The 23,491-nt window shown below is 55.1% G+C and overlaps 1 protein-coding gene across 1 annotated transcript; it reads left to right on the top strand.

Moving 5' to 3' along the window:
• The first annotated feature begins 3,006 nt into the window (after positions 1-3,006).
• SLC6A7 (solute carrier family 6 member 7) lies at positions 3,007-22,616 on the top strand. Its single transcript, XM_082621997.1, has 14 exons — positions 3,007-3,080; positions 8,022-8,205; positions 9,874-10,005; positions 10,146-10,380; positions 12,053-12,191; positions 13,712-13,846; positions 14,759-14,862; positions 14,985-15,109; positions 15,807-15,919; positions 16,238-16,369; positions 16,862-16,961; positions 17,153-17,253; positions 17,802-17,969; positions 21,720-22,616. The coding sequence occupies exons 1-14, from the start codon at positions 3,048-3,050 to the stop codon at positions 21,927-21,929; spliced, it is 1,911 nt and encodes a 636-aa protein (XP_082478123.1). The 5' UTR covers positions 3,007-3,047; the 3' UTR covers positions 21,930-22,616.
• Positions 22,617-23,491: the final 875 nt, after the last annotated feature.

Here is a 23,491-nt window from a genome sequence, read left to right as displayed (position 1 = left end):
AGAGGAGGTCTCTAGCAAGGAAACCAGCCTGGCCCAGAGTGGATGAGATGCCCAGCCAGTGGGACACAGAAGCTGGGAGCAGACCAGGTGTGGGACAGGGCGGCTTTGGAGGGCAAACCTGTCCCGGCACGGCTGCTCCAGAACCGCTTTCTCACCAGATGGATTAGCAGTCTGGATCCTCATCTTACACATTCGCCACTCTGGTGTAACAAAACACATGCTATTCAGCGATAAAGTCTGAACGTTTAAGCAAATTAAAAATGTTTATTTATATGCATTTAAAAATATCTCCCTATATAATAAAAGGAAGTACATTTTCATCTCACATTTTCTTTAAATCAGCACACATCCCCATTCTTCTGGTTTGTTATGAGACCAAGAGAAATAGAGAGGGAGGGGAGAGGGAAAGGGAAATAGATTATTTACTAGGTTTGAATTCCTAGCTAGTTATTTTGCCAGGTGGTACCCAAACTTCCTCTGGGATGGGGGAGAGGGGGTGGTATTGAGAGCAACTGTCAAATGTGCTCAGCAGCTGAACTCATGGCCAGTTGTATTTCAGAGGGTAGACTAACTCATGTGGACAATGTCTTCTAAAAAATGTTGGGGGGTTGTTTATTGTATGAAGTATAGAGTTTTCCAACAAGTGCTGTGGTGATGGGGGAGGGGATGGCAGAAGGTGTGATATGGGGGGCAGAGCCTAGGTGGGGTCAGACTCCTAGATTCCAGGCCTCACCCTGTCTCTACTTCACAGGCTGACTTTCCAAGTCCTGCCTCCTCTGGGCCTCAGTTTCCCCTTCTGAAAGGCACGGACCTAGACCCATTTGTATTCAGAGCCCCAGTGACTGCTGCTCATGTTCAGTGGTCACCCCATGGTGTGTCTGAGAAAGGCTAAAGTCCCAGCCCTGTTCCCTTCCCTTCGCCTAGGGCTGCCTCCCTCCAGGGCTGGATCTGGGGGAGCAGGTGCTGCTGGGAAGAGGCCACAAGGAAGCTAGTCTTCCAGGGCTCCTGAGCCAATGCCTCACCTCTACTCCCTGTTTCCATGGTTCTCTCTTCCTTCCTTAGCGTCTAATGAAACCCACAAGCCAACGAGAGGGAGTGGTTCAGCAAAGCTGCCGGTCCTGTAAGAGGTGTGGTGACACGCCCTCGGGGAGAGGAGAGGTGTATCCTGCCTGGGCCTCTTAGCTTTTGCCTCTCCCCAGGCACGGTCCAAGGCCCTCCTCGCTTTATCTCCAAAGCTCAGAGATTCAGTGATTTGTGACCTTGGGCATACAACTTCACTCCTTCAAGACAGTTTCCTTAGGTACAAAATGGGGACGCACAAACTTGTCTTTCCAGGCTGTTGGAAAGAGCTAAAACTTAGATATTGGATATGAGCTCATCTAATGCACACAGTAGGGCTCAATGAACACCCCCTTCCGTTTACATTCATGGCCAAGGGGCTCCTTCCTCCTGGGTCTGGAGAGTCCCTGCCTGCCCTGTGAAGCCAGGCTTAAAGGAAGGAGCAGCTAGGTGGGACCTGGGGAGGAGAGGTGGGCCTGGGACCCAGCCAGGCCCTTTATCCAAGCCTGTGCTCTGATTTAAACCCTTCCTGCCTCCTGCTCCAGGGATGCGAGGAGCAGCAGACACTTGATCTCATTCTCCCCAAAGGCCTCCCCATGTTGGCTGCTGGTAGGGTAATGCTATGACTGTCTGAACTGGGACACTTTTGAGAGTGAAAGGAGCATGATTTGTAATGTATATACTGGGCCCACTAGCAAATACTGGTTCAGTTCCACAAACCAACGCATATGATCACTCTAGCTAATAATTTCCCATCCTAGCTGCAGGCTCACTGTACCCTTACAACACTCTGAGAGGTTAGCCAGGCCCAAATTGGTGGATGGCCCACTTTACAGATAGGAAACCATTTACATTCCCAAGGTCATACAGCTGGTGGACAGGAACCCAGGTGCTCATGATCTAAGTCACAAACCATCACAACCATACAGTGGCACTTGCCCTGTCCCTTCTCCTCACCCCAAATTCCCTGTTTCACTTTCATCCCAAGGAAACAGGCCCGTTCAGCACCACTACTAGCCCGGAAGGTCCATGAGGCCTGATTCTGTCACTAGTGTCACTCGCTAGCTCTGTGACCTTGAGTGAGTGACTTAACCTCTCTGTGCTTTGGTTTCCTCTTCTGTAAAACGGGGATAATAACATCTTCTCCAGGTCACTGTGTTGAGAAAAGTAAGACCTAGCCCAGGATCTGGCACACTTTAGGTGCTCAGTAAATATTGCTAGATTGGATGATTGAATAAATAGCTGACTATCGGCTGTTCATTTGTTGGCAAGAGTGGACAACACACAGTAGGTCCATAAATGTTAACTGAGCTCCTATGATGTGCCAGGCTCTGCGCTAAATGTTTTCTATGCACAATCTTCCTGGATTCCTCACATCCTTATAAGGGAGGTAAGATTCTTGTCCCCATTTTCTAGACGGAGAATGGCAGCACAGGGAGTTTAAATAACGTGGGCAGGGTCACAGAACAAAGAGGAGGTACAGAGATGCTGGAACCCAAGGCAGGGCTGTTACTGTCCATGTGCATGGCCTGCCTCCCTCACTGCCCAGCTAGGGAAAGGGAGGCCCCGAGAGGGCAGGTTACTTGCCCAAGGTCACGCAGGGGACGGTGGCGGAGGCCTGGAGACCTCTGAGGGTTTCCGTTGCGGACCCCTCTCCCCACTCACTCGGGCCCCTCCAATCGGCAGCTCTGCGTGCGGGGGCGCGCATCCCCCTGCTGTCCGTCAGTCAGCCCGTCTGTCTACGCGGGCGCAGCGGTGCACCCCTCCCCAGCCTAGGGCGCTGCGCAGGGAGAGGCAGGGCTTTCGCAGTGCCCGGCAGCCCAGCCGAGGGACAGCAGCGCCTGCGCCCGCGGCTCTCCAGCCGGTGCGCTGGAGTCGCCGAGGCCAAGGCGCGGCAGCCGGCCAGCGGCGAGATCTCTTGCTCCCTTGCTCGCTCTCTGCGATCAGGAAAAGCCCAGCCGGGAAGCCCCAGAGACCCGCCCTCCAAGATGAAGAAGCTCCAGGGAGCTCACCTCAGCAAGGTAGGACGCGAGGGCAGGGGCGCACCTGAGGGAGGGGTGCGGAGGCCCGCCCCCTCTCGAGCCCCCTGGGAGGGTGGGAGAGGGCATCTGCAACCGGCTCAGGGCTCCGGAGGAGGCCGGCAGAGCTGGATTGCAGGGAGGGGCGGGGTCACAGCCTGCATGGGGTGGAGGGTGGCCTTCCCCTTCTGGGGGTCCGGATGCAGTGTGATGGGGCCTGGGGTTCACTGGGCCAGGTCCTGCGAACAGGTGTCTCAAGCCACAGGAGGCACGAGGTAGGGGTGCTGGGGCCAGGCACCCGCCCCTCCCCAGTACCCGGGTCCAGTTCCCCCAGGGGCTGATTTGGGGGGTGGGAGATGTTAGAATAGCTGAGACAGCCTTGAGCAGGACTGGTCGGGGGTGGGGGCTTGGAGCAGGTCCTCATCTGTGCACTCTGCGCTGAAGCAGCCTCCGTGAGCCAGCAGCTGTGCCCTGGTTTCCTGCCAGTGTCCCTGCCCTGCAGTGCCCACCTCCTGCTTCCTCCCCACCCCCTTCATTCTCCTGGCAGCTTTGGCTTCCCTGATAAGACCCCAGGCTGCCCCTCAGCAGGGCAAGAGGGAGGCAAAGGCAAGCAGGGAAGAAATGGGAAACCCAAGGGCTGTGGAGGTGGGGTGGAAGCTGGCATGAGAGAGAAAGCCAAGTCTATGTGTTCCTGGAGCCCTGGGCCCAGACCTCAGCCCCGCCCCACCTTGTCCTGTGGGATTGGACCTGCCAGCCAAGTCACATGTATGTGGGGAGGGAGAGTCTCAGGGGAAGTTTTCTAGCTTTTGGCTCAAGAGTACCAGTCTTAGCCAAGGAGTCGGAACGCCTGGGTACTGTTTCTACAGATGCCGCTTACCCTGTGACTTGGGGCAAGTCTGTTCTCTAACCTGGACCATCGCTGGTCCATCCCCAGTGTGCGGCACCAAAGCAGGCCCCACAGTCCTGGGGGGTGGATACTGTGAACGCCCAGATGCTGGTGTGGTGGACGGCCCCCTCTCCCGCGAGACCCACCACCACCATACACTCGTTCAAGCTCTCTGCCCTTGGGCAGCTGAGCGTGGAACCACTGTGATAAGTGGGTCCTTTTTGTTTCCTGACATAAGTGACTCGCTGGGGTCATCTGTGGGCCTTTTGGGTCTTCTTGAGTCCAGCCCCTGCTCTTTTCCATCCTACTCTCTCCTCCTTCCTCTCTCTTCTCACAAGAGCCCCCGCCCCTCACTGGCACAGGGCCACTCATTACGTAAATAGCCATGTTGTATGAAGCCTGATCTCAAGTACTCCTCCAACAATTTTGGGCCCTAGGTCTTATTATCCCCAATTTATAGACAAGGAAACTGAGGGGTGCAGGTTACTGCTTTCCTGAAGGTGGGCTGAGCCACCTAGGGCCAGCAGGGTAGGGGTGGGACCCCTGGCCTCAGTGTCCCCTCCCTTGGTCTCCAGGAGAAGGGGGTCAGGGAGTGAGGAAGTGCCAGCTACGGCAGCGTTATTCAGAGATGAGCACGGGACTGAGAGGCAGGGGTCTGTGTCCTGGCTTTGCTCTGCCCTTAACTTGCTGTTTGACCTTGGGCTCCCCGCTTCTCCTCTGAAACTCACTTTCCTCATCTGCACAACAATGAAGTCAGACTCCAGATTCCTACTGTCTCTCTCACCCTGAAGGAGGTATGAAAGCCTTGGCTTGGGAAGTCCTACGTCTCGCAGCCCTGACACTGCTGGTGACCTACCTCTGTTGGCCCCTAAAAGAGGGGGTGTGGTCTGGCAAACTCAGAAGTGTGTTCCTGTGTGACTCTGGGTGGAGAGTGGGGGGATCAGGGGTGGGAGCCTCACACCCAGGCCGAAGTGTGAAGCAACTCATCCAGCTTCCAACCCTGCCCCATTGATCTTGTTGCTTTTCTCTGTCTCTCAGTTAGTTCTGTCCTCTCTGTGACAGCCTCCCGGGATTTACCGCATGGTGGGGATGGAGGCTCCACGTGGGCTTTGGACTGGCTCAGCTTTGGAGGCCCCCATCCCCTGTTCCTGGAGCAGGAGCAGGCTTCCCTCTGATTGGGGGAGGAGGGGACAGAAGAGCTGGCAGCATCCTGCTCTTGGAACTCTTGTCACCATGGAAACAGAGAGCCGGGACTGCTCTGTGAACATAGACAGGGCAGCAACTTCTCAGGAGAGATCAGAGGAACCTCATTATCAGGGCCTCCTGCCAGCTGGCCTGAATGGGACTGGGGGGGTGGTGGTCACAGGGTGACAGGTCTGCCTCCCCACCCAATACTAGGGGCCAGTGTCAACTGGCTGCTACCCCATCCCTCTTGGAGTTCACCTGGGAGGGAGTGGTTCCAGAGGGCTGATGCTCACCCAGCTAGAGAGGAAGACTTGGGCAAAGGGGCATCAGAGGGAAGGGGTGGGTTTCATACAGGTCTAGGAGCTGCTGCTAGCCTCACCCCAGCATGTTTGAGACCACAGCTAAAGAACCACCAGCAGCATATTTGTTTCAACCCTTGGAGCCCAGTTACTTGAAAAGCAGCTTTTTCATGCTCTTCATCATTGTCAGCATCACCCATAATCATGCCAGGCTGCCCCCATCACCACTGCCCCTCTGGCCAAGAGCCAGCCTCAGGCAGGATCACCACCATGGCTGTCACTATCACTGAGAGCCCAATGCTGTTACCACATTTCTGCCACCTGAGCCCATTGCCCTAACCGTGTCATTGCAGCCAGGCACCTGCAGTCCTGTGACACTCGGACTCTCCTTTCACCATCCTCATCCCAGCAATGCTCATATGACAAATCCCCAGCAAGGCTTCCTCTGTCACCTGATTTGTGTGAAGACACCTACTTGGGCTGGTGCCAGGAAGGGCAATTTTAAGGGATAAAACAAATTGGGTAGTAGCTATTTGCTGAGTCCCTGTGCTGGGATCTGATCTGGTCCTCGACCACTGTGGTGAAGTCTCCTTGATGAATCTTGCCTCACAGATCATCAGAGCCAGAAGACTATTAGCTAAAGATTATCTAGACTTGCATTTCTGCCAAGTATATCCCTACATGCTAGCTCCTTGAGACCCTTTTCTTTTCTTTTCTTTTTTTTTTTTTTTTTTTTTTTTTGCGGTACGCGGGCCTCTCACTGCTGTGGCCTCTCCCGTTGCGGAGCACAGGCTCCGGACGCGCAGGCTCAGCGGCCACGGCTCACAGGCCCAGCCGCTCCGCGGCATGTGGGATCCTCCCGGACCAGGGCACGAACCCGTGAGAGAGTCGGCAGGCGGACTCTCAACCACTGCGCCACCAGGGAAGCCCGAGACCCTTTTCTTAAGTAGAATTGGAGAATACTGTCTGTTCTAGTCTCTACTTGGAGAGTCACAGTGCATATTGGTCCATTAAAGGATCTGACAAGTCCTGCAGCAAAGCAACCTGTTTTACCTTGTGATAACCCAGCTTTCCCCAAACTTTTTTGATTCAAGAATCCTTTGTTCCACCAAACATCTACAAACATTTCAAGTGATGCGTTTTTGGAATTAGTGATCTATCCAATCCCCTCGATGTCCATATGGGGAAACCAAGGCTCAAAAGAGTCTTTCCTAAAGTTGCACAGTGAATTGGCACAGACCTGGGATGAGAATCGTGGTCTCCTGACGCCCAGTCCAGTGGAATCACTGTTTCCCCACAGTTGTTCCTCAGCAGGAAGCAGGAGGGTCCTCTCTCCTCTCTGAAAACCATGGAACATTATTTGATAATGGGCCTTCTTTGCAGCTCCGTCCTCCTCTGCCATGGGCCATGGCTTTCAGAGGCAAGCAGAAAAGGTGTAGCTGTCCCTTTCTCCTGCCCCATTCCTGGAGTCACTTCTGGGAACTGCTTTCTGAATTTTAGATAGTCATCCTGGTAACTATGGGCTTCCTTCCCGGCCCTAAGCCCGGACAGCTCATGGACACACAACTCATCTCTCGGGCCAGGGTTCTAAGCACCCGGAGGAAGGCCTCCATCGCCCAGCCCCAGCCTGAAGGGAGAATGCCCAGTGGACTTCCCTGCCCTGCTTAAATCACAGGAGGGGACTTTAGGGACAGCTGGTTGCCATTCCCCTCTGTGCATGCATCTTTCTCCAGAGACAGGAAGATTACAACTTTCTGAGACAGACTGGGGCTTCAGTAGCTTCTTCCTGCTTGTGAGCTAAAATTCATAGTCCTCAGTAGGCCTTCTTGAGCCACACAGCATAAATCTAAGCCCAGGGGAGCCCACATTCCCTCCATGCCCCGTCCTTTCTATGCTAAGGGGCCCCACTTCTTCCTCTTGTCCTCCTGTAACTGCCTTTCCTGAATACACTCCAATCTAGTCAGCTGCACATGCTCCAAACTGCCAGTGTCTTTCTTAAAATATGGTGCCCAGAATGGAGTAGCAGAACTCCAGCACTGGGTGGTTGAAGACCTGGGCTTCAGCATCAGGAAGCTCTGGGCCGGAGACCTAGTTCTTCCACTAGCCAGCCTTGTAAAAACCGGGGGTGTGTCATAATACCTCTTTGAGCCTCAGTTTCCCTTAGATGAGTACTTAGCTCATAGAGTTGTTCTGGGAATGAAATCAGGTAATGTGAGTAAGATGTTTAGTGCAGTGAGTGTGTGGTAAGTGCTCACACATGGAAACTGTTATTAAGATCGTCATCGTCATCAAAATAGGACCATCCCTTGACTGGACCTCTGTGTTAGCCAAACTAAGATCTAGGTGGCTTTCTTAGTGCCTGAGCCACCCTGCTAGTCTCAAAAGTTTGTAGTCCCCTGAAACCCCGAGGACCTCCTGCCTATTCACCTGTCAGCCCAGGTGAGAGCGGCTGATTATCTGAACCAATAGAGTGCTTTGCACTTAGCCCTGTTTGATTCCATATTCTTATTTTGGGGGTTCCAGTTCAACCTGGCCTCACCTTCTCCTCACCCCTTTGGTCTCTCTTACTGGCAGCCCATCACCCCAGACCTGCTGTTGACCCCCAGTGACCAGGGCAATGTAGACCTGGACGTGGACTTTGCCGCAGACCGGGGGAACTGGACAGGCAAGCTGGACTTCCTGCTGTCCTGCATCGGCTACTGCGTAGGCCTGGGGAATGTCTGGCGTTTCCCCTATCGAGCCTACACCAACGGAGGAGGTATGGGCCTGATGCCTGCATGAGGGGCATCTAGTCCAGTGGGCCAAAGCTCAGGGTGGAGTGAGGTGTTAAGTGGCCTTGGCCACTGTCTCCTATGTGACCTTGGGCTGAATTAGTTGAAAGCAGTGACCTGGGGCTGGAAGGGGGAGCTCACCCTGCCGTGTCCCTTTTCCTCTCCCAGACCCCTCCTTCCTGTCTCATCCCCAGCATGGATACACACTCGGTTCTCTCGACAAGCCCTGGCGCTTCCTGGGCCGTGAGTGATGGGCAGAGGGGGCTGCCTCTACTTGGTGATAAAGGGCTGTGTGTGCCCGCCAGTGATCACTGTGCTCTCAGTCTTCTCCCCGACCCTCCCCCCCACCTCACCTCCTCCAGAACCTCGCTCCCTCAATCAGTCATTCTTGCTCTTGAATCTTCAATCTAGCCTCCTCTCTTGTTCCTTCCGTTCATGCTGCAAACACAACATCTCTTCCATCTTAAATTCTCTGCCCCTGCCTCTCCATCAAGTGGCTGTTCTAAGTCTCAGTAACAATAGCCGGGGTTAGCACTCACCATCGGCCAGGCCCTGGGCTCGGTGCCCTCCAGGCCTGTCTCATTTAACCCTGAAGACAACCACCTGGGTGGGCACCGTCTTGATGAGGTAGCAGTGCTTGGAGAGGCCAAGTTCCTTGCCCAAGGTCACACAATGGGGATCCGACATGCCACCCCAGGGCTATCGTCTCCAGAGCCAATGGGCTCCCACAAGCACTGTGTCTCCTCCCAACTCTACCAAACTCCTTAAAGAAGCGCATATGGGCAGAGCGACAGAAATCCAAGTAAAACTAGATGAAGCAAGGACGAGATGAATTGGGATGACTGGGAAGTGTGGGACAAGTGCTGACCTCCAAAGCTCCAGGAACTCAGGGATGTGTCCATAGTTGTCTCTGTCCTCCCTCTCCCTGGTTCTGATGCTTCTTCCCTGTGTGCTGACCTCCTTTTTCCCTGGACCAAGCTTCCTCCTTACAGGTGGGTCGGGGGTGGCCACAGACAACTCTGGAATGACTTCCTTCCCAGCACTGCTCTCTCTGAATGAATCTATATAGAATTGCAGGGAAGGTACCTAATTGACCTGCCTTGGAATATGTGCCCAGGAAGGGGTGGGCAGGGGTTGGCTGGTGTGTCTGGCAGCACTTCCAGAGCCATATGGTGGTGGGCAGTCCTGTAAAGGAGCTGGCTGCTGGTATGAGAAGAAAAGGGGAAGGGATGCTGGGCACATGGGACCATAGGAGGCAGCCACAAGCATCTGAGGTGGCTCTGGGGAGAGGGGAGGGGCAGTAGACTGGAGCCACGTTCTACAGGGCATCGATTTCTGTACTGAGGGGTTTGTACTTTCTCCGGCAGGGAAGGCACTTGTTCATTCACTCATTTGTTCATTCATTCACTCAATGTCTGCTCTGAGCCCAGTCCTGGCCTGGGCGCTGGGGCTACAGAGGTGAGTAAATCCTGCCCCCCACCCCGACCCCTGGGCCCTCCTAGAATAAGAGAAGACAGTCTTGCAGTGCCCAGCCCTAATCCACGTGAGAAGTGGTGGTGTCTGCCAGTCAGGGGAGGGGCGGGGCGGGGCTAGAGCTGGGCTTTAGGGGGAACCCACCCCCAGACCCTCCCCTCCCTCCCTCCTCCTCCTCGCAGGTGCCTTCCTTGTGCCCTACTTCCTCATGCTGGCCATCTGCGGCATCCCCCTCTTCTTCCTCGAGCTCTCTCTGGGCCAGTTCTCCAGCCTGGGACCCCTGGCTGTCTGGAAAATCAGCCCCCTCTTCAAAGGTGAGGCTTCAGTGGGGTGCTCTGAGCCTGAGGGAGGTGGGGAGGTTCCCACCACAAGCTGTAGGCAGAGAGGGAGGTGAAACCCAGAAAGGGGATGGCTTCCTTGGCCTGAAGGCTGCGCGCTCCCCCGCCCCGCCCAGGTGCCGGCGCGGCCATGCTGCTCATCGTGGGCCTGGTGGCCATCTACTACAACATGATCATCGCCTACGTCCTCTTCTACCTCTTCGCCTCCCTCACCAGCAACCTGCCCTGGGAGCACTGTGGCAACTGGTGGAACACGGACCTCTGCCTCGAGCACAGAGGCTCCAAGGACGGCAACGGGGCCCTGCCCCTCAACCTCACCAGCACCGTCAGCCCCAGTGAGGAGTACTGGAGGTCAGGCCCCCGCCGGCCCAGCAACAGTCAGGGAGGGACAAAAGGCAGCAGTGTGCCCGTGTCCCCAAGGGGCTTAGCATGCACCTCAAAGGCCAAGCTCAGGTGCTAGTGTTAGGTGGACTCTGGGTTCTAATCCCGGCTCTTCACCTGGCCAGCTATGTGACCTTGAACAATTTCTTTTGCTTCTGATGCTTTATCTTTGAAGTGGGTGTGCTAATAGTATTTGAAGGGTCCTGTGAGGATTAAAGGAAAGAAAGCATGTAAATTGTGCTGCCCGGCCTGGTGGATTGTGAGTGCTCAGTAAATGCCAGCTAATAGTAATGGTGCTGATGATAACAGTAATTGTCAACTTTTGGAGCCTCAGTTTCCTCCTCTGCTCAAGGGGGTAATAAGAGTCCCTGCTTCATAGGATGGTATCAGCCAGTTGCTCACTCATTCGTTCTTTCAATCTGTATTTACTGAGTGCCGGCTGTACTAGTGGGTAAGGCACGTAATGGAGGCCGTGATCATACAGGACCATCTCAGGTTAGTCTAACAGGAGAGAGAAGACTATAGGAGAGTAAGGGGTTGCTATGAGAATTATGCAGGTAATGCAGATAAAACCCTTAACACAGTGCCAGGCACATTGCAAGCCCCTGTGAATGGTGGGTATCAAAAGGGCATCGCTACCCATTGGCCTGTCCCAAAGTCCCACTTTATAGCTGAGAAAACAAGGCCCAGAGGCTTGCTCAGTACTTACTGGCAGAGACAGTACTGGAACCAAGGCCTCCTGAACCCTGATCTTATTCTGGAACATTCCAGAGTAGCCTTGTTCCTAGGTCGGGACCATTGGTTGACCTGAGGACACAGACCAGATACCTTCAACCCTTTACCTGCAAAAGGCTGCTCTTAGGAATTTTCCCCCAAAGGAGCCCCATGTCTTGAAATGTTTTAACCTCCAACCCACACATATTACATGGTCCAACCGTTTATCCATTTAAAGTCCATCCAAAGTGTCTGCACCTGCTGAGGAGTATGTCTGACCAGTGGGGAAGGGCTTGGGCCTTCAGCTAAAAGGCAAAGAACATGACATGGTCACTGGCAGCTGCCAGGGGTCTCCATGGCAACGCCATGGCCCACTGCATCACTTGGGGAGCAGGCAGGAAGCAGACTGGCATTCTCACCGGGCTGAAGGGAGCTGAGTGAGTGGAGGGACTTTACAGAGGGGATCCACATGGAAAGGTGAGGCACCAGCAAGAGGGACAGCCATACCACCCCTGAGGCAAAGAGGCAGTGTTACCGGAACCAGGGGACATTTGAAGCCTTGGAGGAAGGGCTGCCCAACCAAAGCTGTGCTATAGAAGAAGGCAGTCACAGCCAGACCCTCTGATGGTGTGCGTGCATGTATGCGTGTACATGTGTACACATGTGTGTGCAAATACCCCAACCCATCTTCCAGTCTCCTGCTGTTGCCTCCCATTAGCCAGACCCAGAGGGAAATTGAAGAGGAAGGCAGCCTGCGTGATGGGGTCTGTAGAGGCCCACCTCGTGGGTGCTGAGCTGGTCAGAGAAGGATGGAGAGGAATCAAATAGAAAAAAGCCAGGATAGTCTCGCAGGCTGGCCACAGCTTTACCTCATGTCTGAGGAACATGGCAGGGTCACCAGAGGACATTCAGACCTTGTCTCCCACAGCCGCTACGTTCTCCACATCCAAGGCAGCCGGGGCATCGGAAGTCCTGGGCAGATCCGCTGGAACCTCTGCCTTTGCCTGCTGCTTGCCTGGGTCATCGTGTTCCTCTGTATCCTCAAGGGTGTGAAGTCCTCGGGCAAGGTGAAGCTGGGAGGAGGCCCCGGAAGCTTGAGAGGCTGGGAAGGGTGAGGTCTTCCTGAGGAGGCAGGGTGTGGACTGAGCCTGAGAGGATGAATGGACTTCAACTGGGAAGAGGGGGAGGGAGAGTGCACTGAGACTGGGGGAGGGAGGCACTGCCTGAAGAAAGATGTGGAGGTGAGCCTGGATGGTGGCTAGGCTGGCTCACTAAGCTAGAAACATGTCGAGAGCGGGACCTATCTGGTATTCAAGCTTCTTTCCTAACCTAGTGCTTGGTGCTTTGAAGAACCTCAGCACGTGTTCATTGAATGCTTGGAGGGTGGGTATGAGTGAGGGCTCTTTGAAATGCAAGCACCAGAACCCAGTTGTCACACTCAATTGGAAAGTCTAGAGGGTCTGCTTCAGGCATGGCTGGATCTAGAGGTTCGGTTGGAGTTATCAGGAATGTCGTTCTCTTGGTGTCTCAGCAGTACTTTCCTCCAGATTGGCTTCCTTCTCAGGCTACGTTTTTCGTGAGTTTGCCCCTAGCAGCTCTAGGCTTACATCTTACCTGCTTAGTGTTCTCCCTTGCCCCAAGTTTCAAAAATCCTAGAATTGAGTCTCACTGGATACATAGGTCTTATACCCATCCCTGAACCAGTCACCGTGGGCAGGAGGGTGGAGTGCTCAGCTTGGCTGGGGCTGGGAATGGAGTCAGTGCCAGGTGGGAAAGTCAGGCAACTGTTACCTGAAGAAGGCCAGCTAGATGCTGGGAAGACAAAGCCGCAGACGCCCGTTTTAGGTTATGAAGGGCAGGAAGGGCCATAAAGCTGTTTCAGAAGGACTTGGAAACCTTCTGAGGGGTTTACTCAATCATTTATAAATTAGAACTTGTCCCTCTGCAAAGTGCTGAGAGACGTTGTCCACGAGGAATAGAACCACTAAAAGAAAGACTAGAAAGACAACGTAGAGACCATTAGAAAGCCAGGAGAGGTCATCGTGGTGCAAGCCAAGGCAGCGAGGGGCTTGAGACTTGATGGTATTTGCTGAGGGCAAGGCTGGAGGTTTGTGAACAGGTGGGGCAGAGGGGAATTTGGGCGTGTCCAACGTCTGATGACCGTGCAGGCTGGGTTTGCAGGGGGCCTGGACCAGGGTGCAGTGGAGCTGGAGAGAGTGGATGGGTGGGAACAGCCTTGGAAAGCAGTGATGTGGGGAGGGAGTGAGGGAAGGAGAGAGAGCATGGTGGCTGCTCCCAGCTTGGGTTGCATAGGTGAGTTAGTAAGATGGGGATTTCTTTTTTTTTTTTGCGGTACGCGGGCCTCTCACTGTTGTGGCCTCTCCTGCTGCGGAGCGCAGGCTCGGCGGCCATGGCTCACGGGCCCAGCCGCTCCGCAGCATGTGGGATCTTCCTGGACCAGGGCACGAACCCGCGTCCCCTGCATCGGCAGGCGGACTCTCAACCACTGTGCCACCAGGGAAGCCCAGATGGGGATTTCTGAGAGGAGCAAAGGAGAGAGAAGGTCACCCCCCTTACTGTCTCTCAGGTGGTGTATTTCACGGCCACGTTCCCCTACCTCATCCTGCTCATGCTGCTGGCCCGTGGAGTCACCCTCCCAGGGGCCTGGAAGGGCATCCAGTTCTATCTCACCCCTCAGTTCCACCACCTGTTGTCTTCCAAGGTGAGGCCCTCCAAGCCTGCGTGCAGAGGGAGGAATCAGGCTGGGGAGTGGAAACAGGGCTCCCTGGGAAAAGAGGGGGTGGGGGGAAGAATCTTCCACATGGTGAGCCCCGTGTACCAGGCGCTGTGCTCAGCACTTTCCTTGATTATTATTCACAATCCTATGCAGTTGACATTATTCTCTCATTTTACAGATGAAGAAGCTGAGGCGCAAAAGAGTTGGTGATAAGCTTAAGGTCACATGACTAGGGAGGGGCAGAGTTGGGATTTCCACCCTGATCTGTCTGACTCCAAACCCCAAGGAGGGCATTGTAATAATAATAGAAACAGCAATGGTACTGACACCTAACGTTTCTTATTTGTTGATGGATGACTGTGCCTGACCCTGCTCTAGCACTTTGCATGTATGTAGTTACATAATCCTTACCACCACCTTATGAGGGAGGTACTGTTCCTATCCCCTCAGTACAGACAAGGGTCCTGAGGCCTGGACAGGTGATGCGGCCTGGCCAGGTTACACAGATAAAAACTGGTAGAGCTGGGATTCAAATTCAGGTCCCTCCAACTCTAGGGAGGAAGTAAAGGGGTTATAGGGGCTTATTGTCAGTATGCATCTACTGCAAATTTACACGAGGCACTACTTCCTTCCAAACCAGACCAAGCTTAGAGAGTATCTCCTAGATCCTGGATGGGGAAACTGAGGCCCAGAGAGGGGAAGGGATTTGCCCAGGTCCTGCAGTGTAAGTGTTGGAGCAGGGCTTGCTTCCTGCCGGTGTCCCTCGTGGGCCAGGCTCTTCACCACAGCATCCCTGGACCTGTCGACTGGCTCTTGCCCCACCTCCTTCCTCCTCTGGACACCACGGTGTGCCAGCCCCTTCTCTCTGCCCTCCATCTGCGTCCTTTCCTGCCACAGGTGTGGATCGAAGCTGCTCTTCAGATCTTCTACTCGCTGGGTGTGGGCTTCGGGGGGCTCCTAACCTTTGCGTCCTACAACACGTTTCACCAGAACATCTATAGGTCAGGGCTGCCTCCCAGACCCCAGGGGCTGGAGTGGGGAGGAGAGTGGCTGGTTGGGGAGGGCCTCGTGGGTGAAGGCGTGGCCTGCTCACCCTGGCCTGTGCCTGGACTTCTCCCGGCAGAGACACCTTCATTGTCACCCTGGGCAACGCCATCACCAGCATCCTGGCTGGCTTTGCCATCTTCTCCGTGCTGGGCTACATGTCTCAGGAGCTGGGTGTGCCTGTGGACCAAGTAGCCAAAGCAGGTGAGCAGGCTGCCCAGCCCTGGTGGGTGGAGGGTGTGTCGGGGACAGCTGGGCTGGGCAAGTTAACATACATGTGGGCCCAGCAAGGTTGTGGATGGGTATGTCGTGTGCGTGTGCGTGTGTGTGCACACGAATGAATGTGTCTTAGCTGCTCTCTGGGTGTCCTAGAGCAAAGGGATGAATGTACAAATGAGTGTGTGTCAACCTGTGTCTGGAGATAAGTGACCTTCTGTAGGAGATTGTCTTGTTTTGCCACATCTTAGGAACTTGCCTTGCTTGTCCAGGTGAGTCACAACCTGTGTGCAGATGGCTGTGCAAGTTAAGTGAGGGTTTGAATGATGTGAATCAGTGTCTTGTGCCAATGGGAGTGTCTGAGTATGTGTGTTCATGGAACTGTTTGTGCAAATGATTGTGTATGTAAGTGTATTCAAATGAGGTTTTCTACTTGGTCTTGTGTTTTCTCGTGTACTCATTATTAATTCATTTATTTCATCAACCTGTGTTTATGGAGCACTGACAGTGTGCTGGCCTGTATCCTAAAAATTAAGAAAGTGTTGGAAGCTTGCAGTGAGTGTACATCTCTGGGTCTGGCTGAACCAAGTGTGCCCAAGTGGGTGTAAGCGACCACGTGCGTCTGAGTACGTATGTGGGACCCCCGCGTTCCCCAGACTGCTGACCCCGCGTGCCCTTGGCCCAGGCCCTGGCCTGGCCTTTGTCGTCTATCCACAGGCCATGACCATGCTGCCTCTATCGCCCTTCTGGTCCTTCCTCTTCTTCTTCATGCTGCTGACTCTTGGCTTGGACAGCCAGGTGAGCTGCTCCACGCCAGTGGGTGCACCTTGTGGTGTGTGTCTGTGTCTCTGTGCGTGTGTATCTGTGTGTGATGTATGTATCTATATGTGTGTCTGTGCGTGTGTGAGATGTATGACTGTGTATCTGTGTATGTCTTCGTGTATTGTGTGTGTGTGTGGTGTGTATCTGTGTGATGTGTCTGTGTATGTCTATGTGTGTACCTGTGTGTGTATGTGTGGCGTGTGTGTATCTGTGTCTGTGGGACGTGTATCTGTGTGTGTTTGTATGTGTGGGGTGGGGACAGAACTCTGACCGCCCCCCCGTTCTCCCCCGCAGTTTGCCTTCCTGGAGACCATTGTGACAGCTGTTACAGATGAGTTCCCGTATTACCTGCGGCCCAAGAAGGCTGTGTTCTCGGGGCTCATCTGTGTGGCCATGTACCTGATGGGGCTGGTCCTTACCACGGATGTGAGTGGCGCTGCGGGGTGGGCGGGCAGCTGGTGGGCAAGGCTGGGGCAGACACCTGCGGCACTGTCTGCGGCCAGGCCAAGCACTCCCTGAACTACCTGCTTCTTCCTCCTTGGGAGGAACCTAGTCCACCCCAGGCCCTCTCTCCCAGGGGGTAGCTTGGCTTATGACCCAGAGTCCTGACTTTGGAGTCTGAAAGACCTGGGTTCAAGCCTTGCTCCTGCATTTGCTAAGCGACCTCAGGACAAGTGGTTTCACCTCCCTGAGGCTGTTTTCCCACTGATAAAATGGGGTCTACATCTAGGCTTGTTGTGAGACTCAAATCAGATGATGTGTATAAAGGGCTCGGCAGGCAGACAGCAGTCACGCTGTCATCGTCTTGCCCTCCCCGCCGGTCTGGCTGCTTCCTGCTCACTTCCTGCCTGGGGAAGGGGTGGCATCAGGGAGAGAGGCTGGGATGAGGGGACCCCAGAGCTGCGACTTGTGTTCCAGGGGGGCATGTACTGGCTGGTCCTTCTGGACGACTACAGCGCCAGCTTCGGGCTAATGGTGGTGGTGATCACCACGTGCCTCGCTGTCACCCGGGTGTATGGTGAGAGGGGCCATGGGAGGAGGAGTCAGGCTCCCCACTGTGGGAGAGTGGGAGTCTACCCTGGAGCCCCCCTGCACTGGGTTCCTGATCCTGAGGGCCAGGGTTTCCGGTGGGGGCAGCTGGAGTGGAGGAGGGGCTGCTGGCGCTGGTGGGGCTGCGGGTGGGACCATTCTCCTCCCTGCCCTGTACAGGCATCCAGAGGTTCTGCCGGGATATCCACATGATGCTGGGCTTCAAGCCGGGCTTCTACTTCAGGGCCTGCTGGCTGTTCCTGTCCCCGGCCATGCTCCTGGTAACCAGGGGTGGGAGGGAGGGCTGCTGCTGGGGACTCAGGGCTGAGAGCAGGGCCCCTCTGGGAGTTCAGTCTGGTAGGACTGCCCTGGCCCATAGTGGACCACTGTCGGGGCTGAGAGGTGGAGCGGGCACCGGGATCCTGGTCTACTCCCCTCCCCCTTGATGCCCCCAGCTTTTGTAGCTGTGCTGAGCCTGGTCCTGCGTTTGGTTGGCAAAATGAGTGGGGCTTTCTCAGGCCTCAGAGCCTTAAGGCTGGGGTCAGAGCAGCTCAGGGGTAGGCCGTCTCAGGAATTAGGGCGCCTCAGAGCTGGGCTGTCTCAGGTCTTGGCGTTGGGTCAGCTTGGGGCAGAGCTGTCTTGAGGACTTGCAAAAGCTCCAAAGATGGACCATCTCAGGTTCTGGTACAGCTTAGGACTGGGCTATCTCAGAAACTGGGTGGTTCTGGGCTGAGCTATCTCAGGCTTTAAGGTAGCTCAGACCTGGGCTATCCCAAGCCCTGGGCCATGCCCGAGGCCCACTTTGATGCTGGGAGCCCCCCACCTGCAGGCCCTGCTGGTGTATAGCATCGTCAAGTACCAGCCCTCAGAATATGGCAGCTACCGTTTCCCAGCCTGGGCAGAGCTGCTGGGCATCCTGATGGGCCTGCTGTCCTGCCTCATGATCCCAGCCGGCATGCTGGTGGCTGTGCTTCGAGAGGAGGGCTCGCTCTGGGAGGTGAGTCTGCCCCACCCCTGCCTGCTCCCAGCCCCCTGACCTGTGGCCCTGCCCTGGGCCCAACCTCCAGAACAGGAAACATCGGCTCCAACACCTTTTCCAGAGCCTGCAGGATTCTTTTTACTGGGAAGAACATTTTTTTCTAACCAGTAGCCTGGGGTATGAATCAGCTCAGATCTGCTTGGTCTGTGGCAGGCTCTGGGGCCAGAGTCCTGTCCTGTGGCCCCTCCCACCACCCGGGGCCCCTGGCAAGGGAGGGGCACAATCCAAAGACCACGGATACTGGCCAGTGCCCACGTGTCTTGGGGGAACCTGAAAGGACAAGGGACTTATCCAAGGTCCCATGGTGAGCTGGGCAGGGGTCAGGACTTGAACTTAGGTCGCTAGCTTCCCTGTGGAACTCAGGGTCAGAGGCAACACTGAAGGACCCCAGAGGTGGGCTGTCACCCTCCTCCGGTGACAGGGAGCCCTGCCCATGGCCAGGGCTTTGTGGAGAGACCCAGAAAGCATACAGAGTACAAGCTGTTTGGTATGGGACTCTGCAGGCTCAGAAGAGGGGAAAAGGGACCCTTGTGGGCCAGTGGACTTGCTGGGTTGCTGTGCAGCTGCTGGAGATCCCACCCCTCTCTGAGCCTCAAGTGCCCTCTGCACACTGAGCCCTCCACTTCTTTTTTTTTTAATTTTTAATCTAATTTTATTTATCTTTTTATAGAGCAGATTCTTATTAGTTATCTCTTTTATACATAGTAGTGTATATACGTCAATCCCAATCTCCCAATTCATCCCACTACCACCACCCCCCGCCCCCCACTTTCCCCCCTTGGTGTCCATATGTTTGTTCTCTACATCCATGTCTGAGCCCTCCGCTTCTGAGGCCATGGGTGTGGAGTCCTCTGGTGGCAAGAGGCTGTCATAGTGAGCGGAGCTGAGTGAGCCTGCTAGGGCCCAGAGACAGCCTTGGGACACACACACACACACACACCATCAGAGGTGTGCTGGAGCCCCAAGTACTGCTCCATGAGAGCTAATTGTTAAACATTCAGGAATACCGGGACCCAGTTGTTAAACCATTGAGAGCCTGAAATGGACAAGTGCGGGGATAATTACAACAGTGAGATTGGCTACAAATCAGGGCTCCTGTGCCCCTCCACCCCTCCCCAGCCTGCTAACCAGCTCACTACTGCCCACCCCCCTACCTCATACACCTCCACTGTTCCTTGGCTGTCCCTTGCCCCATCTTCCAGCTTCTGGAGGGAGGCTCAGAGCCCTTCCCTGGCAGAAGCGTGCTGTGGTCACACTGCGCAGATCCCAGGGGAGTCCTGGAGTCCAGCCACTGCTCTGCCTCCAACTGCTGTATGACTTGAGGCAAACCCCTTTCCTTTTCTGAACCTCAGGAGCCCCACCTGTGCTGCTAAAGGAAAATTGTCTCCTTGTTGAGAGCCAGGGTGTCTGCGAAGGGAAGGAGGAGGGCTCCAGCACCCAGGAAGCTCATGGTTCCCAAGCCTCGCTTTGCCTCCCTCCTGTCCTGCTGCCACCGCTGCCCACAGCCAGGCGGAGGGGACAGGTCGTTGGGGGATCGGTGAACCCCACAGAGAAGTCATTGCCCCACTCAGGGGTGCCACCTTCAGAGACCAAGCTTCCCAGCACTGACACACTAGGATCGGAATCCTGGGTCTGCCACTTGCCAGCTTTGTGACCCTAAGCAAGTGAATGCACCTCTCTGAACCTTGCTTTCTCAGTCCTTAAAATGAGGACAGTGATCCTTACCTGTCAGGGGAGATACCGTGATCACAAAGGTGGTTCTGCAGTGCACGGCTCATCCATTGCACTCTGGATGTGCTGATCCCTGCGATTTCCCCAAACGTGGGAAACTCGACTGCAGAATTTGTAGTAGTGGGGGACTGCGTTTGTGCTTTCCTCTAAAAAAAAAAAAAAAAATGAGTACAGTGATAACTGCCCATACGGTTGCTGTGAGAAGAAAAAAAGCTCATCAACGAAGTCAGTACTGTGACAGGCAGAAAAGCGGGGTATTTTTAAAGTTCAGGATGGGGTCAAGACTGCCTGGGTTCAAATGCCACACCACCACTTCCCACCGGTGTGACCTTGGCCAACTTAACTAATGTCTCTGAACCGTACTTTCAGACAGTATCTGTGTGTGGGGGGTGGAGGTAATAATAATACTCCCCTCATAGGGATAGTGTAAGGATTAAATAAGCCCATACTCAGCACAGAGCTGGGAACTGGTGAGTGCTCAGTTCTAAGCTGGGGGGTTCTCACCTCAAAATCAGGGGTGATTTTGCCCTCAGGGGACCCTTGGCAATGTCTGGAGACATTTTTGATTGTCCCGAGAGGGTGGGGTTGGAGGGGGAATGCTCCTGGCATCTAGAGGTCAGGGATCCTGCTACACAGGGTTCAATGTGCAGAACACCTCCCAGGCCACAATGTCAGTGGTGCTCTCAGGTTGAGAAACCTTGGTCTAGGCACTAGTGTGCAGCTGGAAACAAATCTAAGTCCTTAAAATCAGGGAGCTTGTATTTTAATGCGGGAGACGGACAATAAACAAACAAACACATGAAGGCAGTGGTAAATGCAATACTTAAAAACAAAACAAAACCTGACAAAACCAGAGTACAGGAATAGAGAGTGATGGAGGATGGTGCTCTGGCCAGGGTGACCGGGGAGACCTCTCTGAGGAGGTGACCGAGACATGACGAAATCGCCAAGGTGATTGGTTTAGATGTCTAAGGGGAGAGCATTCCAGGCAGAAGGACAGTCAGTGCAAAGGCCCTGAGGCAGGAGGGGCCGGCACGTTTGAGGTCAGCGAGACTGGATCAGAGGAGGTGGAGAGAGAGTGGCGGCAGCCAAGATCACGAAGGTAGACAGGGGTCAGGACGTGGCGGCCATGTGAGCACTTTGGATTTCATTCCAAGTAAGATGACAAGCCTTTGGCAGGTTCCTGAGTGCTGGGATAACACTGCTGTCAATACATTTTAATGGGCATCACCGTGCTTTGAGTATAGAGCTGTACTAGGCCCCACGCTAAGGGCATGGCACACATTATCTCCCTTGGAATCTACACCCAGTAGGCTCCACTTAATGTTAGTTGTCTCCCTTCATTGAAGAGTCTGGGGCTCTTCTCCCTGGCAGGGCAGGCAGAGGGCTTTGGGAATTTGGTCTGAGGAAGACAGAACCCTAGAATGTCCAGGCTTAGTCATCACCTTAGATCCCTCCTTCCATGGAAACTGGAGCTTGGAGCGGGAAAGGTCAGACATCTGAGTCAGACTGACCATGGCCATTCTGTCTCCATCTTCCCAGTGCATGGCTCTCTCCCCAAAGCTCCCAGCTCTTCAGGACTCAGCATTTAGGGGAGGGACCCAGAGTGGACTCCTGGACTGCCTGCCATGTAACCATAACAACAGCCACCATTTACTGGGCCTTACTCTGTTCCCAGCACCCTGCTGAGTGCTTCGCCCCAGTGCCTTCCTAACCACCCTTTGAAGGCATCATGATTCCCAAGTTACAGATGCTGGAAGCAGAGCTTAAATTCCGTGCCCAAAGGCCACCCAACTTGTGAGTGGCAGGGCAGAATTCTCCCCAAACAAGTGACTCACTCCCTTGGGGAAGTGACAGTGCCCCCGCCCTTTCCCTGGGTTGTTGCACAGACTAATCCAGGTGACGTGGTGTTTTGCCGGTGACCCTGGAAGCAGTCCCTGAGCCCTGGTTCTCAGCCCTGTGGTTGCTCTGCTGCAGCGGCTCCAGCAGGCCAGCCGGCCAGCCCTAGATTGGGGCCCGTCGCTGGAGGAGAACCGGACAGGCATGTACGTGGCCACGCTGGCCGGGAGCCAGTCCCCCAAGCCACTGATGGTGCACATGCGCAAGTACGGGGGCATCACCAGCTTCGAGAACACAGCCATCGAGGTGGACCGAGAGATTGCAGAGGAGGAGGACTCCATGATGTGAGACGGGAAGCAGGCAGACAGGAGGCCCTGCCGGCCCCCAAGGGTTGCCACGCACCCTCTGGGGTTCTGAGAGGCCTGAGGCTGCGGGAGGTTGCCATGGTGATGCCGGTCCCCAGAGCAAGTCCCTTTTTGTGGCCTCTGCCTCTCCTAAAACCTCTGTCTACTCCCAACAGACACACACACACACACTCAAAGCTGAGAATGAGCCAGCTCAGCCCTTACTTCACAGATGGACAGACTGAGGCCCAAGGTCACACGACAGAAGGGACTGGACCCCAGGCCTCCTGACCGGCCAGCTCCCTTTCTCATGTGGCAGCTGGCACCACCCTCTCATCTCTGTTCAGGGCCCAGTCCCTTCTCTTCTCTTGGGGAGCCTGCCCCACACACTTCAACGAATCAGAATCTTGAGCTGGGCAGGGACACTCAGGTTGTCTCGAGGCCCATGAGGCCCCAGGCATCAAGGGTTATCAAGTCAAGTGGGAGAAAGATCCCTGTGGGCTCATGTGTGCAGGCCAGGTTTCCTGAAGGAGGTGGGACCTGAGGGCCCTGGAGGATGGGCAAGTTTGGAGAGAGAGAGAGAGGAAGGGGACGGCAGGGTGGGGAGGGCCTCTGGCCAAGGTGTTGATCCAGCCAAGGTATAGGGGTCAGAAATATAGCCCCCTTCTCCTCCCCTGGGGCCAGGGGGTGGCCTGGGGAGAGACCAAGGGTGAGTGAGCGGGTAGAGCGGGAGAGTGGTGGGAGAAGCAGGTGTTACCAGGTTACAACAGGATTCAAGTGGGAATGCAGATTGGTGGGGAGGGGGAGCCAGGGACGTGGTCGGGCAGGGGATTTGCATGATCATGTGCTTTAGAGAGAATATCCTTCTGGCTCAGTGTGCAAGGTGGAATGAGGGGGTAGGGTAGAGGCGGGAAGCCTGCAGAGGACAGACCAGAGGGGCTAGTGCCTGAGCTTGGGTATTAGGAGGGTGGAGGGAGGGAAAGAAGGAGGACCCCACAGCTTCCCTCTCTGGACCCCATGCCCTCTAGTGTGGGGAGCCCTGGGCATGATTAGAACCGGGGAAGGGAGGGAGGTGCCTGACCTGCACTGTGGAGGTGGGAACGAGGGGTCATAGTCAGGACCCAGGGCCCCTCTCTTCCCTTCTTCCTTGTCCTGGCGGCCCTCACTGTTTCCTCTAGCTCCAGGCACTGCTGGGGAATTGGCCTTGGCTGTGGACAACCAGGCCACTAAGAGACTCGGGAGGTGGTCCACACATATGGCTGTCTGGTCCCAGTGCTGCCCACTCTGCTTCAGCACGTGGGTCCCTGGGCATGGACAGGAGAGTGAAGGCAGAGAGCAGGCGACACCCCAGGCCTGTAGCCAGAGACCTTGGCATCTTCAATCCCCAGGCTTGGGAGGGGCTGCCCTGGGCTCCCTCCTTCCCTGAGAGATGAGGGTGGGGTGGGGAAACGCCTGATCAGGTCCCCTGCACATGGCATCCTCCAGTGGGGCAGGGTGGCCTGGTGCAGCTGTGCCAGCCCCTGTGCCCTCTCTGCTGGTGTTTCCCCAACCCATCTGTGTTCTGTT

This window comes from Mesoplodon mirus (genome assembly GCF_964341445.2).
Source record: "Mesoplodon mirus genome assembly, chromosome: 5".
NCBI classification, from domain to species: domain Eukaryota; kingdom Metazoa; phylum Chordata; class Mammalia; order Artiodactyla; family Ziphiidae; genus Mesoplodon; species Mesoplodon mirus.
The sequence above is the reverse complement of the archived record's forward strand: the minus strand, read 5'-3'. Positions and strand labels throughout refer to the sequence as shown.

Excerpts from the sequence above, each read along its gene's own strand:
- SLC6A7 (XM_082621997.1), top strand. The coding sequence starts at position 3,048 with ATGAAGAAGCTCCAGGGAGCTCACCTCAGCAAG. Across the intron at positions 3,081-8,021 it reads AGGGAGCTCACCTCAGCAAG|CCCATCACCCCAGACCTGCT; the intron begins GTAGGACGCGAG and ends TCTTACTGGCAG. Across the intron at positions 15,920-16,237 it reads CTCTTGGCTTGGACAGCCAG|TTTGCCTTCCTGGAGACCAT; the intron begins GTGAGCTGCTCC and ends TCTCCCCCGCAG.